This window comes from Coregonus clupeaformis, chromosome 35 (genome assembly GCF_020615455.1).
Source record: "Coregonus clupeaformis isolate EN_2021a chromosome 35, ASM2061545v1, whole genome shotgun sequence".
Taxonomy (NCBI): domain Eukaryota; kingdom Metazoa; phylum Chordata; class Actinopteri; order Salmoniformes; family Salmonidae; genus Coregonus; species Coregonus clupeaformis.
This window is the reverse complement of record NC_059226.1, coordinates 41,524,813-41,538,254: the sequence shown is the minus strand read 5'-3', so window position 1 is coordinate 41,538,254 and position 13,442 is coordinate 41,524,813. Positions and strand designations below refer to the sequence as shown.

The following is a 13,442-nucleotide window of genomic DNA, read 5'->3' as shown; positions in this document are numbered from 1 at the left end:
TGTTCGTGTGGTCTCTGTCACTCCCCTGTTAGTGTGGTCTTTGTCACTCCCCTGTTAGTATGGTCTCTGTCTCTCCCCTGTTAGTATGGTCTCTGTCACTCCCCTGTTAGTGTGATCTCTGTCATTCCCCTATTAGTCACTCCCCTGTTAGTGGGGTCTCTGTCACTCCCCTGTTAGTGTGGTCTATGTCACTCCCCTGTTAGTGTGGTCTCTGTCACTCCCCTGTTAGTGTGATATCTGTCACTCCCCTGTTAGTCACTCCCCTGTTAGTGTGGTCTCTGTCACTCCACTGTTAGTGTGGTCTCTGTCACTCCCCTGTTAGTGTGGTCTCTGTCACTCCCCTGTTAGTGTGGTCTCTGTCACTCCCCTGTTAGTGTGGTCTTTGTCACTCTCCTGTTAGTGTGGTCTCTGTCACTCCCCTGTTACTGTGGTTTCTGTCACTCCCCTGTTAGTGTGGTCTCTGTCACTCCACTGTTAGTGTGGTCTATGTCACTCCACTGTTAGTGTGGTCTCTGTCACTCCCCTGTTAGTGTGGTCTCTGTCACTCCCCTGTTAGTGTGGTCTCTGTCACTCCCCTGTTAGTGTGATATCTGTCACTCCCCTGTTAGTCACTCCCCTGTTAGTGTGGTCTCTGTCACTCCACTGTTAGTGTGGTCTCTGTCACTCCCCTGTTAGTGTGGTCTCTGTCACTCCCCCTGTTAGTGTGGTCTCTGTCACTCCCCTGTTAGTGTGGTCTTTGTCACTCTCCTGTTAGTGTGGTCTCTGTCACTCCCCTGTTACTGTGGTTTCTGTCACTCCCCTGTTAGTGTGGTCTCTGTCACTCCACTGTTAGTGTGGTCTATGTCACTCCACTGTTAGTGTGGTCTCTGTCACTCCCCTGTTAGTGTGGTCTCTGTCACTCCCCTGTTAGTGTGGTCTCTGTCACTCCCCTGTTAGTGTGGTCTTTGTCACTCTCCTGTTAGTGTGGTCTCTGTCACTCCCCTGTTACTGTGGTTTCTGTCACTCCCCTGTTAGTGTGGTCTCTGTCACTCCCCTGTTAGTGTGATCTCTGTCACTCCCCTGTTAGTCACTCCCCTGTTAGTGTGGTCTCTGTCACTCCACTGTTAGTGTGGTCTCTGTCACTCCCCTGTTAGTGTGGTCTCTGTCACTCCCCTGTTAGTGTGGTCTCTGTCACTCCCCTGTTAGTGTGGTCTTTGTCACTCCCCTGTTAGTGTGGTCTCTGTCACTCCCCTGTTACTGTGGTTTCTGTCACTCCCCTGTTAGTGTGGTCTATGTCACTCCCCTGTTAGTGTGGTCTCTGTCACTCCCCTGTTAGTGTGGTCTCTGTCACTCCCCTGTTAGTGTGGTCTCTGTCACTCCCCTGTTAGTGTGATCTCTGTCACTCCCCTGTTAGTCACTCCCCTGTTAGTGTGGTCTCTGTCACTCCACTGTTAGTGTGGTCTCTGTCACTCCCCTGTTAGTGTGGTCTCTGTCACTCCCCTGTTAGTGTGGTCTCTGTCACTCCCCTGTTAGTGTGGTCTCTGTCACTCCCCTGTTAGTGTGGTCTCTGTCACTCCCCTGTTAGTGTGGTCTTTGTCACTCTCCTGTTAGTGTGGTCTCTGTCACTTCCCTGTTACTGTGGTTTCTGTCACTCCCCTGTTAGTGTGGTCTCTGTCACTCCCCTGTTAGTGTGATCTCTGTCACTCCCCTGTTAGTCACTCCCCTGTTAGTGTGGTCTCTGTCACGCCACTGTTAGTGTGGTCTCTGTCACTCCCCTGTTAGTGTGGTCTCTGTAACTCCCCTGTTAGTGTGGTCTCTGTCACTCCCCTGTTAGTGTGGTCTTTGTCACTCCCCTGTTAGTGTGGTCTCTGTCACTCCCCTGTTACTGTGGTTTCTGTCACTCCCCTGTTAGTGTGGTCTATGTCACTCCCCTGTTAGTGTGGTCTCTGTCACTCCCCTGTTAGTGTGGTCTCTGTCACTCCCCTGTTAGTGTGGTCTCTGTCACTCCCCTGTTAGTGTGATCTCTGTCACTCCCCTGTTAGTCACTCCCCTGTTAGTGTGGTCTCTGTCACTCCACTGTTAGTGTGGTCTCTGTCACTCCCCTGTTAGTGTGGTCTCTGTCACTCCCCTGTTAGTGTGGTCTCTGTCACTCCCCTGTTAGTGTGGTCTCTGTCACTCCCCTGTTAGTGTGGTCTCTGTCACTCCCCTGTTACTGTGGTTTCGGTCACTCCCCTGTTAGTGTGGTCTATGTCACTCCCCTGTTAGTGTGGTCTCTGTCACTCCCCTGTTAGTGTGGTCTCTGTCACTCCCCTGTTAGTGTGGTCTCTGTCACTCCCCTGTTACTGTGGTTTCGGTCACTCCCCTGTTAGTGTGGTCTATGTCACTCCCCTGTTAGTGTGGTCTCTGTCACTCCCCTGTTAGTGTGGTCTATGTCACTCCCCTGTTAGTGTGGTCTCTGTCACTCCCCTGTTAGTGTGGTCTCTGTCATTCCTCTGTTAGTGTGGTCTCTGTCACTCCTCTGTTAGTCTGTTCTATGTCACTCCCCTGTTAGTGTGGTCTCTGTCACTCCCCTGTTACTGTGGTTTCTGTCACTCCCCTGTTAGTGTGGTCTCTGTCACTCCACTGTTAGTGTGGTCTATGTCACTCCACTGTTAGTGTGGTCTCTGTCACTCCCCTGTTAGTGTGGTCTCTGTCACTCCCCTGTTAGTGTGGTCTCTGTCACTCCCCTGTTAGTGTGATATCTGTCACTCCCCTGTTAGTCACTCCCCTGTTAGTGTGGTCTCTGTCACTCCACTGTTAGTGTGGTCTCTGTCACTCCCCTGTTAGTGTGGTCTCTGTCACTCCCCTGTTAGTGTGGTCTCTGTCACTCCCCTGTTAGTGTGGTCTTTGTCACTCTCCTGTTAGTGTGGTCTCTGTCACTCCCCTGTTACTGTGGTTTCTGTCACTCCCCTGTTAGTGTGGTCTCTGTCACTCCACTGTTAGTGTGGTCTATGTCACTCCACTGTTAGTGTGGTCTCTGTCACTCCCCTGTTAGTGTGGTCTCTGTCACTCCCCTGTTAGTGTGGTCTCTGTCACTCCCCTGTTAGTGTGGTCTTTGTCACTCTCCTGTTAGTGTGGTCTCTGTCACTCCCCTGTTACTGTGGTTTCTGTCACTCCCCTGTTAGTGTGGTCTCTGTCACTCCCCTGTTAGTGTGATCTCTGTCACTCCCCTGTTAGTCACTCCCCTGTTAGTGTGGTCTCTGTCACTCCACTGTTAGTGTGGTCTCTGTCACTCCCCTGTTAGTGTGGTCTCTGTCACTCCCCTGTTAGTGTGGTCTCTGTCACTCCCCTGTTAGTGTGGTCTTTGTCACTCCCCTGTTAGTGTGGTCTCTGTCACTCCCCTGTTACTGTGGTTTCTGTCACTCCCCTGTTAGTGTGGTCTATGTCACTCCCCTGTTAGTGTGGTCTCTGTCACTCCCCTGTTAGTGTGGTCTCTGTCACTCCCCTGTTAGTGTGGTCTCTGTCACTCCCCTGTTAGTGTGATCTCTGTCACTCCCCTGTTAGTCACTCCCCTGTTAGTGTGGTCTCTGTCACTCCACTGTTAGTGTGGTCTCTGTCACTCCCCTGTTAGTGTGGTCTCTGTCACTCCCCTGTTAGTGTGGTCTCTGTCACTCCCCTGTTAGTGTGGTCTCTGTCACTCCCCTGTTAGTGTGGTCTCTGTCACTCCCCTGTTAGTGTGGTCTTTGTCACTCTCCTGTTAGTGTGGTCTCTGTCACTTCCCTGTTACTGTGGTTTCTGTCACTCCCCTGTTAGTGTGGTCTCTGTCACTCCCCTGTTAGTGTGATCTCTGTCACTCCCCTGTTAGTCACTCCCCTGTTAGTGTGGTCTCTGTCACGCCACTGTTAGTGTGGTCTCTGTCACTCCCCTGTTAGTGTGGTCTCTGTCACTCCCCTGTTAGTGTGGTCTCTGTCACTCCCCTGTTAGTGTGGTCTTTGTCACTCCCCTGTTAGTGTGGTCTCTGTCACTCCCCTGTTACTGTGGTTTCTGTCACTCCCCTGTTAGTGTGGTCTATGTCACTCCCCTGTTAGTGTGGTCTCTGTCACTCCCCTGTTAGTGTGGTCTCTGTCACTCCCCTGTTAGTGTGGTCTCTGTCACTCCCCTGTTAGTGTGATCTCTGTCACTCCCCTGTTAGTCACTCCCCTGTTAGTGTGGTCTCTGTCACTCCCCTGTTAGTGTGGTCTCTGTCACTCCCCTGTTAGTGTGGTCTCTGTCACTCCCCTGTTAGTGTGGTCTCTGTCACTCCCCTGTTAGTGTGGTCTCTGTCACTCCCCTGTTAGTGTGGTCTCTGTCACTCCCCTGTTACTGTGGTTTCGGTCACTCCCCTGTTAGTGTGGTCTATGTCACTCCCCTGTTAGTGTGGTCTCTGTCACTCCCCTGTTAGTGTGGTCTCTGTCACTCCCCTGTTAGTGTGGTCTCTGTCACTCCCCTGTTACTGTGGTTTCGGTCACTCCCCTGTTAGTGTGGTCTATGTCACTCCCCTGTTAGTGTGGTCTCTGTCACTCCCCTGTTAGTGTGGTCTATGTCACTCCCCTGTTAGTGTGGTCTCTGTCACTCCCCTGTTAGTGTGGTCTCTGTCATTCCTCTGTTAGTGTGGTCTCTGTCACTCCTCTGTTAGTCTGTTCTATGTCACTCCCCTGTTAGTGTGGTCTCTGTCACTCCCCTGTTATTGTGGTCTCTGTCACTCCCCTGTTAGTGTGGTCTCTGTCTCTCCATTGTTAGTGTGGTCTATGTCACTCCCCTGTTAGTGTAGTCTCTATCACTCCCCTGTTAGTGTGGTCTCTGTCTCTCCCCTGTTAGTGTGGTCTCTGTCACTCCTCTGTTATTGTGGTCTCTGTCACTCCCCTGTTAGTGTGGTCTCTGTCACTCCTCTGTTAGTGTGGTCTCTATCACTCCCCTGTTAGTGTGGTCTCTGTCACTCCCCTGTTAGTGTGGTCTCTGTTACTCTTATGTTAGTGTAGTTTCTGTCATTCCTCTGTTAGTGTGGTCTCTGTCACTCCTCTGTTAGTGTGGTCTCTGTCACTCCACTGTTAGTGTGGTCCATGTCACTCCCCTGTTAGTGTGGTCTCTGTCACTCCCCTGTTAGTGTGGTCTCTGTCACTCCCCTATTAGTGTGATCTCTGTCACTCTCTGTTAGTGTGATCTCTGTCACTCCCCTGTTAGTCACTCCCCTGTTAGTGTGGTCTCTGTCACTCCTCTGTTAGTGTAGTCTCTGTCACTCCCCTGTTAGTGTGGTCTCTGTCACTCCTCTGTTAGTGTAGTCTCTGTCATTCCTCTGTTAGTGTGGTCTCTGTCACTCCTCTGTTAGTGTGGTCTCTATCACTCCCCTGTTAGTGTGGTCTCTGTCACTCCCCTGTTAGTGTGGTCTCTGTTACTCCTATGTTAGTGTAGTTTCTGTCATTCCTCTGTTAGTGTGGTCTCTGTCACTCCTCTGTTAGTGTGGTCTCTGTCACTCCCCTGTTAGTGTGGTCTCTGTCACTCCCCTATTAGTGTGATCTCTGTCACTCTCTGTTAGTGTGATCTCTGTCACTCTCTGTTAGTGTGATCTCTGTCACTCCCCTGTTAGTCACTCCCCTGTTAGTGTGGTCTCTGTCACTCCACTGTTAGTGTGGTCTCTGTCACTCCCCTGTTAGTGTGGTCTCTGTCACTCCCCTGTTAGTGTGGTCTCTGTCACTCCCCTGTTAGTGTGGTCTCTGTCACTCCCCTGTTAGTGTGGTCTCTGTCACTCCCCTATTAGTGTGATCTCTGTCACTCTCTGTTAGTGTGATCTCTGTCACTCCCCTGTTAGTCACTCCCCTGTTAGTGTGGTCTCTGTCACTCCTCTGTTAGTGTAGTCTCTGTCACTCCCCTGTTAGTGTGGTCTCTGTCACTCCTCTGTTAGTGTAGTCTCTGTCATTCCTCTGTTAGTGTGGTCTCTGTCACTCCTCTGTTAGTGTGGTCTCTGTCACTCCACTGTTAGTGTGGTCTCTGTCACTCCCCTGTTTGTGTGGTCTCTGTCACTCCCCTGTTAGTGTGGTCTCTGTCACTCCCCTGTTATTGTGGTCTCTGTCACTCCCCAGTTTGTGTGGTCTCTGTCACTCCCCTGTTAGTGTGATCTATATCACTCCCCTGTTAGGGTGGTCTCTGTCACTCCCTTGTTAGTGTTGTCTCTGTCTCTCCCCTGTTAGTGTGGTCTCTGTCACTCCCCTGTTAGTGTGGTCTCTGTCTCTCCCCTGTTAGTGTGGTCTCTGTCTCTCCCCTGTTAGTGTGATCTCTGTCATTCCTCTGTTAGTGTGGTTTATGTCACTCCCCTGTTAGTCTGGTCTCTGTCACTCCCCTGTTAGTGTGGTCTCCGGTGCCAAAGATCCCATTTCCTTCTAATCAATGTGTGTTCCAGATTCATCACATATTAGGGAGCTGTCAGCTTCCATTTACACTGATGTTGGATCATCACTATCCAATAGTTCTCCCTCTCCCTCTCCCTCTCCCTCTCCCTCTCCCTCTCCCTCTCCCTCTCCCTCTCCCTCTCCCTCTCCATCTGCCTCTCCTCTCCTCTCCTCTCCTCTCCTCTCCTCTCCTCTCCTCTCCTCTCCTCCTCTTCTCCCTCTCTTTCTATGTTGTCACTCTAGTCTACACACTCAATCTCGCTCTTTCTTGCTATACTCAATATGTGTGTGTGTCTGTGTGTATTCACCCACACGTGGAGCCCTATATGGGAGTGTGTTTTTTGTGTAGTAGCTCTCTGTGAAGGTACAAATGTGTGTGTGTGTTGTGTGTTGTGTGTTGCCTGCAGGAATGTGTCCTGTCTAAGCAGATCCATGTGACTCTGCCCCGTCCGTCCGTCCCTCTCAGAAGTATTAGATTAGTTTAAAGTGGAGGGAGATAGAATTATAGAACCCACATGACTTCAAAGTACATCATCGCAGCCCAGGTCTCTGTCACGTCCCATCTCTCCATTTCTCCAGACCTCTATCCTTCTCCTCATCCCCCTGCTTTCATGTCTTTCCCAGTGTGATTCATTCCATCACTCATTTAGCACATGATGACTGAATCATACAGAATGATAGTTTTTCACAGTGAGAGGTAATCAGATGTGATCCTAAAGATAGTCCTGCTTATCACCCTAATTTGCGGCCAATTACCACCCTGGACTCCTTCATGACCAATTATCACCCCGGACTCATTCATGACCAATTATCACCCTGGACTCATTCATGACCAATTCAGAATGGAGGAAGGGAGAGGGGGCGTGGCCTGTTCTATGTTTACCAGTAAGACAATGAAACCTTTACTATAGGCCTACTGAGCACCAGTGTTTCTCTGCTGTGGCATCTCCAACGTTTACCTTGATAAATAGACTTGATAAAGTAAGTTCAATAATACGGTGGTGGTAGGTGGGGAAAAAACTAAGAGTTGGTCTTTATCGACACCTTGTGGTTTTTGTCAGGAACCACAGTTGTTGGGTATGTTTACAGAGCCCTCTAATATCCAGTCGGATGGATCCATGTACTGTACATGTGAGGAATCTACAGAGATACAGTCTATGCTACAGAGAAAGTGTCAATCTTTATTTAAATAAGAAATAATCCAGCCATATAAAACAAGATGTCACTAAAACATAAAAACAAAGGATAATCCATGTCATCTAACCATGGCAGTATGAATGTAGATTTTTCAGCCAGCCTCTTCACCATCTTTTCATCATTACAATGTCCCACTGACCTGATGAGGTCAAAACACCCCACTACAAACACTCAACATCAGGTGATGACCCAAAAGACCTGATGACACACTTTGAAACCGGCAGAATGAGGTCAAAACAAGAAGGCTGTGTTTTCTTCTGCACCGGGCCCCAGAAACTTCATGGCCTTTTTCCTTCACACGATCCTCTTGTCCATTTTGAAAACCCCGTCTGAATAATTCACATACTCCTGTTGTGCTTGTGTGACTCTGGCAGCTGCTTCACACAGAACACAGAACACAGGTCAAATGTAGATGATGGGTGTGTTGGTTGGAATAGAGTAGACCAATGGAGGGAGCCACTTGGGAGAGTCCATTGAGGGGGAGGGGAGGGAGGGCATCTCCAAATAATATACAGTACTGCAAGTGAGACATTGACCCGCCCCTGTTCTCTGACTGTCAGTATGGTACAGAGATATTAGTTAGGTACTGTATGCCTAATCAGGGATGAACTCAGACCTCTCTCTCTCTCTCTCTCTCTCTCTCTCTCTCTCTCTCTCTCTCTCTCTCTCTCTCTCTCTCTCTCTCTCTTGCCTCCCAAGTCCATCTCTTCACCTGAGTGTCTTGTGCCACAGGTCGAAGCAGGGCACCACGTGTAGCCTGACGTACTTGTGCCCGCCGGAGGAGCACTCCAGACAGCCGTAGACCGTCTCCCTCGGCGTCTGGCCCCGGCCACACAGGGCACAGGGGCCCTTGGGGATGTTGTGGTTGAGGAGGTTGACGCGGGAGTGGGAGTCCCCTCTCAGGTAGGTGGTGGAGACGTCCGTCATGCTGGCTGCCTTTTCGTAGTAGTCTGTCACTACGTCGTCCATGTAGGTGTCTGAGTGGGTGTGGGTGAGCTCCTCAAACGTCCTGTCGTCTTGAGTAGGGGAAAGGAAGGATGAGGATAAGAGTGTCACAGGAACATCTGAAAATGTGCAGGGATTATTTTGCTTTCACTCATTAGCTTTACATCACCCTGTGCTTTTATTAGCATTTTTTATCAGTGGAGGCTGGTGGGAGGAGCTATAGGAGGACGGTCTCATTGTAATGGCTGTAATGTAATAAATGGAACGTATCAAACACATAAAAATATAGAAATCACGTGTGACTCCGTTCAATTAATTCCATTCCAGCCATTACAATGACCCCATCCTCCTATAGCTCCGCCCACCAGCCTCCACTGGTTTGTATTTATATGTGTATCCCTATGTGTATATTGTTCTCAACAATATTCAGCTAATAATTGTTCTCCAGGATAAGGGTTAGACCCACCTGGGCCATTTGTTGATAAGCACTTTGGAACCTGTACCTTGTTTAAACAGCATTAAACTGGTAAGATTAGAACACGCTGGGACCTGTACCTTGTTTAAACAGCATTATACTGGTAAGATTAAAACACGCTGGGACCTGTACCTTGTTTAAACAGCATTATACTGGTAAGATTAGAACACGCTGGGACCTGTACCTTGTTTAAACAGCATTATACTGGTAAGATTAGATCACTTTTGGACCTGTACCTTGTTTAAACAGCATTATACTGGTAAGATTAGATCACTTTTGGACCTGTACCTTCTGTAAACAGCATTATACTGGTAAGATTAGATCACTTTTGGACCTGTACCTTGTTTAAACAGCATTATACTGGTAAGATTAGATCTGATTGTTCTAGTCTTTTTGATTTTCTCTATGATTAGATCAGGAGGGTGGTGAAGCCCTTTCCTGCAGTCAAATCACCTATGTTATTCATATTTTTCATAATTTCATAATGAATAAACATTTCTTTTTTTTTACACAGAAAATCCGGTGTTTCGTATATATCAAACAGTTTTGTTATATTTCAGTCTTCTATGATGAATATAAAGTGTAATATTGGGATACATTTCAACTCTATATCTGACATGGTACAGGTGTCTTCTTTTTTTAAGCCCATAACCATGTGTGTGAGGTGTATACTTTTGTTTCAAAGTAGATTTGTTTAAGACTACCAAGAAACACTCTGTGACCCTGACTTAGCCCACTGCAGTAAAAGGTTAAGATATTAAAGGAGGTTCCCACCTGCTCTGAAGGGGTTTCCATACACAATCCCAGACAGGAACCTGCGTAGCCGTCCCATAGAGAATCGACCAATGAAACCACCCAGCTGCTCTCTGATCAGCTCCTTCTCAAATCCGCCCGACGACTCAGGGCTTACACAGATGTCTGATCAGGAGAAGGGGAACTATGTTAGTGTGTGTGTGTGTGGGAGAGAGAAAGAGAGAGAGAGAGAGAGAGTGAGAGAGAGAGACAGAGAGAGACAGAGAGAGACAGAGAGAGACAGAGCGAGAGAGAGAGAGAGAGAGAGAGAGAGAGAGAGAGAGAGAGACAGAGACAGAGAGAGAGAGAGAGAGAGAGAGAGAGAGAGAGAGAGAGAGAGAGAGAGAGAGAGAGAGAGAGAGAGAGAGAGAGAGAGAGAGCAAAATGGTGGTCAAGTCTAATTGTGTCTGTGTGTGTGTGGTAGATGTCTCACCAAGTCGTCCATCCAATCGAACAAACAGTTCAAAGATGCTAAATGCGATGGTGGTGTGAGCTGGGATCACTATGGCCTTGTCTCGACCTTTGGGGTTTCGACCATCATCAATCTGAAACTGTAGAACACCAGTCAGATAGGTGAGACAGGGCATTCATCCATTCAACCATTACCTGCTAATACACAAGTGTCAGATGTCAGTGTTTCTGTGTGTACGGTACAGTGTGTGTGTGTGGTGTGTAGGTGTGTGTACTGTGTGTGTGTAGGTGTGTGTTTACCCTCATAGTCGTCCGTCTCATGCCTGCGTGGACAGTGAGAGAACACTGACGCGTCGTGCGGATGCTCTCCATGACAACGCAGAGAACGCTCCGCCCACTTTCTTTGGACTGACGAATCAAACAGTGATCCAGATCCACTTTCCTACAGTGGAAAGAAAGCAGTACACAAACCTGTGTCTGAAAGACTTCTCACTTTTACTGTCCATGTGTAATGTACAGTATGTACAACCAACATGGTCTCGTTAGAATATCGAGAGCTTGGGACTGTAAGGTTCTATCTGCAAAAAGAGGATTCTGAGATAATTGGCTTTAAAGTTCCGAACCCTCATTGGTTTGAATGGTGTCAGCAGTTTTTATATTGTATTCTTTTGAACTTAACATGAATGTAGGTCTTTAGACTACTGTATAGGTAGAGCACATTGAACAAAACAAGGCTAGGTCAATAACTACATGTTGACAAAAACCAAGCTCTCGATATGTTAAAATAGTGACATTTAATCATTGTAGTTATATGTCAACTAACCTGACATACAGTGGGGGGAAAAAGTATTTAGTCAGCCACCAATTGTGCAAGTTCTCCCACTTAAAAAGATGAGAGAGGCCTGTAATTTTCATCATAGGTACACGTCAACTATGACAGACAAATTGAGGAAAAAAAATCCAGAAAATCACATTGTAGGATTTTTAATGAATTTATTTGCAAATTATGGTGGAAAATAAGTATTTGGTCACCTACAAACAAGCAAGATTTCTGGCTCTCACAGACCTGTAACTTCTTCTTTAAGAGGCTCCTCTGTCCTCCACTCGTTACCTGTATTAATGGCACCTGTTTGAACTTGTTATCAGTATAAAAGACACCTGTCCACAACCTCAAACAGTCACACTCCAAACTCCACTATGGCCAAGACCAAAGAGCTGTCAAAGGACACCAGAAACAAAATTGTAGACCTGCACCAGGCTGGGAAGACTGAATCTGCAATAGGTAAGCAGCTTGGTTTGAAGAAATCAACTGTGGGAGCAATTATTAGGAAATGGAAGACATACAAGACCACTGATAATCTCCCTCGATCTGGGGCTCCACGCAAGATCTCACCCCGTGGGGTCAAAATGATCACAAGAACGGTGAGCAAAAATCCCAGAACCACACGGGGGGACCTAGTGAATGACCTGCAGAGAGCTGGGACCAAAGTAACAAAGCCTACCATCAGTAACACACTACGCCGCCAGGGACTCAAATCCTGCAGTGCAAGATGTGTCCCCCTGCTTAAGCCAGTACATGTCCAGGCCCGTCTGAAGTTTGCTAGAGTGCATTTGGATGATCCAGAAGAGGATTGGGAGAATGTCATATGGTCAGATGAAACCAAAATATAACTTTTTGGTAAAAACTCAACTCGTCGTGTTTGGAGGACAAAGAATGCTGAGTTGCATCCAAAGAACACCATACCTACTGTGAAGCATGGGGGTGGAAACATCATGCTTTGGGGCTGTTTTTCTGCAAAGTGACCAGGACGACTGATCCGTGTAAAGGAAAGAATGAATGGGCCCATGTATCGTGAGATTTTGAGTGAAAACCTCCTTCCATCAGCAAGGGCATTGAAGATGAAACGTGGCTGGGTCTTTCAGCATGACAATGATCCCAAACACACCGCCCGGGCAACGAAGGAGTGGCTTCGTAAGAAGCATTTCAAGGTCCTGGAGTGGCCTAGCCAGTCTCCAGATCTCAACCCCATAGAAAATCTTTGGAGGGAGTTGAAAGTCCGTGTTGCCCAGCGACAGCCCCAAAACATCACTGCTCTAGAGGAGATCTGCATGGAGGAATGGGCCAAAATACCAGCAACAGTGTGTGAAAACCTTGTGAAGACTTACAGAAAACGTTTGACCTGTGTCATTGCCAACAAAGGGTATATAACAAAGTATTGAGAAACTTTTGTTATTGACCAAATACTTATTTTCCACCATAATTTGCAAATAAATTCATAAAAAATCCTACAATGTGATTTTCTGGATTTTTTTTTCTCATTTTGTCTGTCATAGTTGACGTGTACCTATGATGAAAATTACAGGCCTCTCTCATCTTTTTTAAGTGGGATAACTTGCACAATTGGTGGCTGACTAAATACTTTTTTCCCCCCACTGTACTAGTTGTTTGTCATCACCATATGACCCTTGGTAATATCTTATCAGAAACAAAACCAGAATGCAATTAATTAAAATCTAAGCTATTTTCCACCACCTGCAGTGCACCTGGAGTTGAGTTCCCTGAGTAGAGTTGGGACCTCCACCTCGTGTTTGGTGACGATCCCAAAGGAGGCTTTGACGGCCACAGAGTCTGAACCACTGATGTTGAACCCCACGTCGTTCATCAGGTGGTTCCCTAACCTGCCGTTCAGGGCCACGTCAGACTTGTCCTCATAGTTCAGGAGCTGGTACGACGACACCCCTGTTTGAATGGAATAAAATGTATTGTTAAAGACATCTGATATTGTATGAGACTAGCTTTACATCTGCAGAAACACATGCTTTACTTTGTCAAAGAGAGAGACAGTTATAATGCATTATAAGCCCATTATAATGCCTTATGAGCCATTCATAATGCACTATAATGCATGACATGGGCGTTAATAGCTGCTGATAAACATGCATCCCTCCTCTCAGTGGACTGTACCAGCAGTGATCTCCTTCTCCCCCACCAGGATGTCTTTCAGGGAGAAGGGGGTTGAGGCGTACTTGGTTTTCTTCCAGAAGTGTCTTTTCCTCTTCCTGGTGACCAGGCTGAGGGGTTGGTAGCGGTCAGCCTCACTCAGGCTCGGTACGGGGATCAGCCGACCTGTGTCTCCCACCTGCTTCACAAAGTTCTTAGTCGCCGCAGCGAACATACCGGTGACCAAGAAAGAGCACACGGGTGCAGCAGTCACTGCTGGACATGCATGGCAGCAACAGGT

General features: G+C 47.7%; 1 protein-coding gene across 1 annotated transcript; it reads right to left on the bottom strand.

Annotated features, from left to right (window-relative positions):
- Nucleotides 1-8,285: 8,285 nt before the first annotated feature.
- On the bottom strand, nucleotides 8,286-13,376 carry LOC121536119 (pejvakin). Its single transcript, XM_041843414.1, has 5 exons — nucleotides 13,166-13,376; nucleotides 12,745-12,940; nucleotides 10,501-10,642; nucleotides 10,223-10,340; nucleotides 8,286-8,593 (listed from the first exon to the last, which is right to left on the bottom strand). The coding sequence occupies exons 1-5, from the start codon at nucleotides 13,374-13,376 to the stop codon at nucleotides 8,286-8,288; spliced, it is 975 nt and encodes a 324-aa protein (XP_041699348.1).
- Between the last annotated feature and the right edge of the window lie 66 nt (nucleotides 13,377-13,442).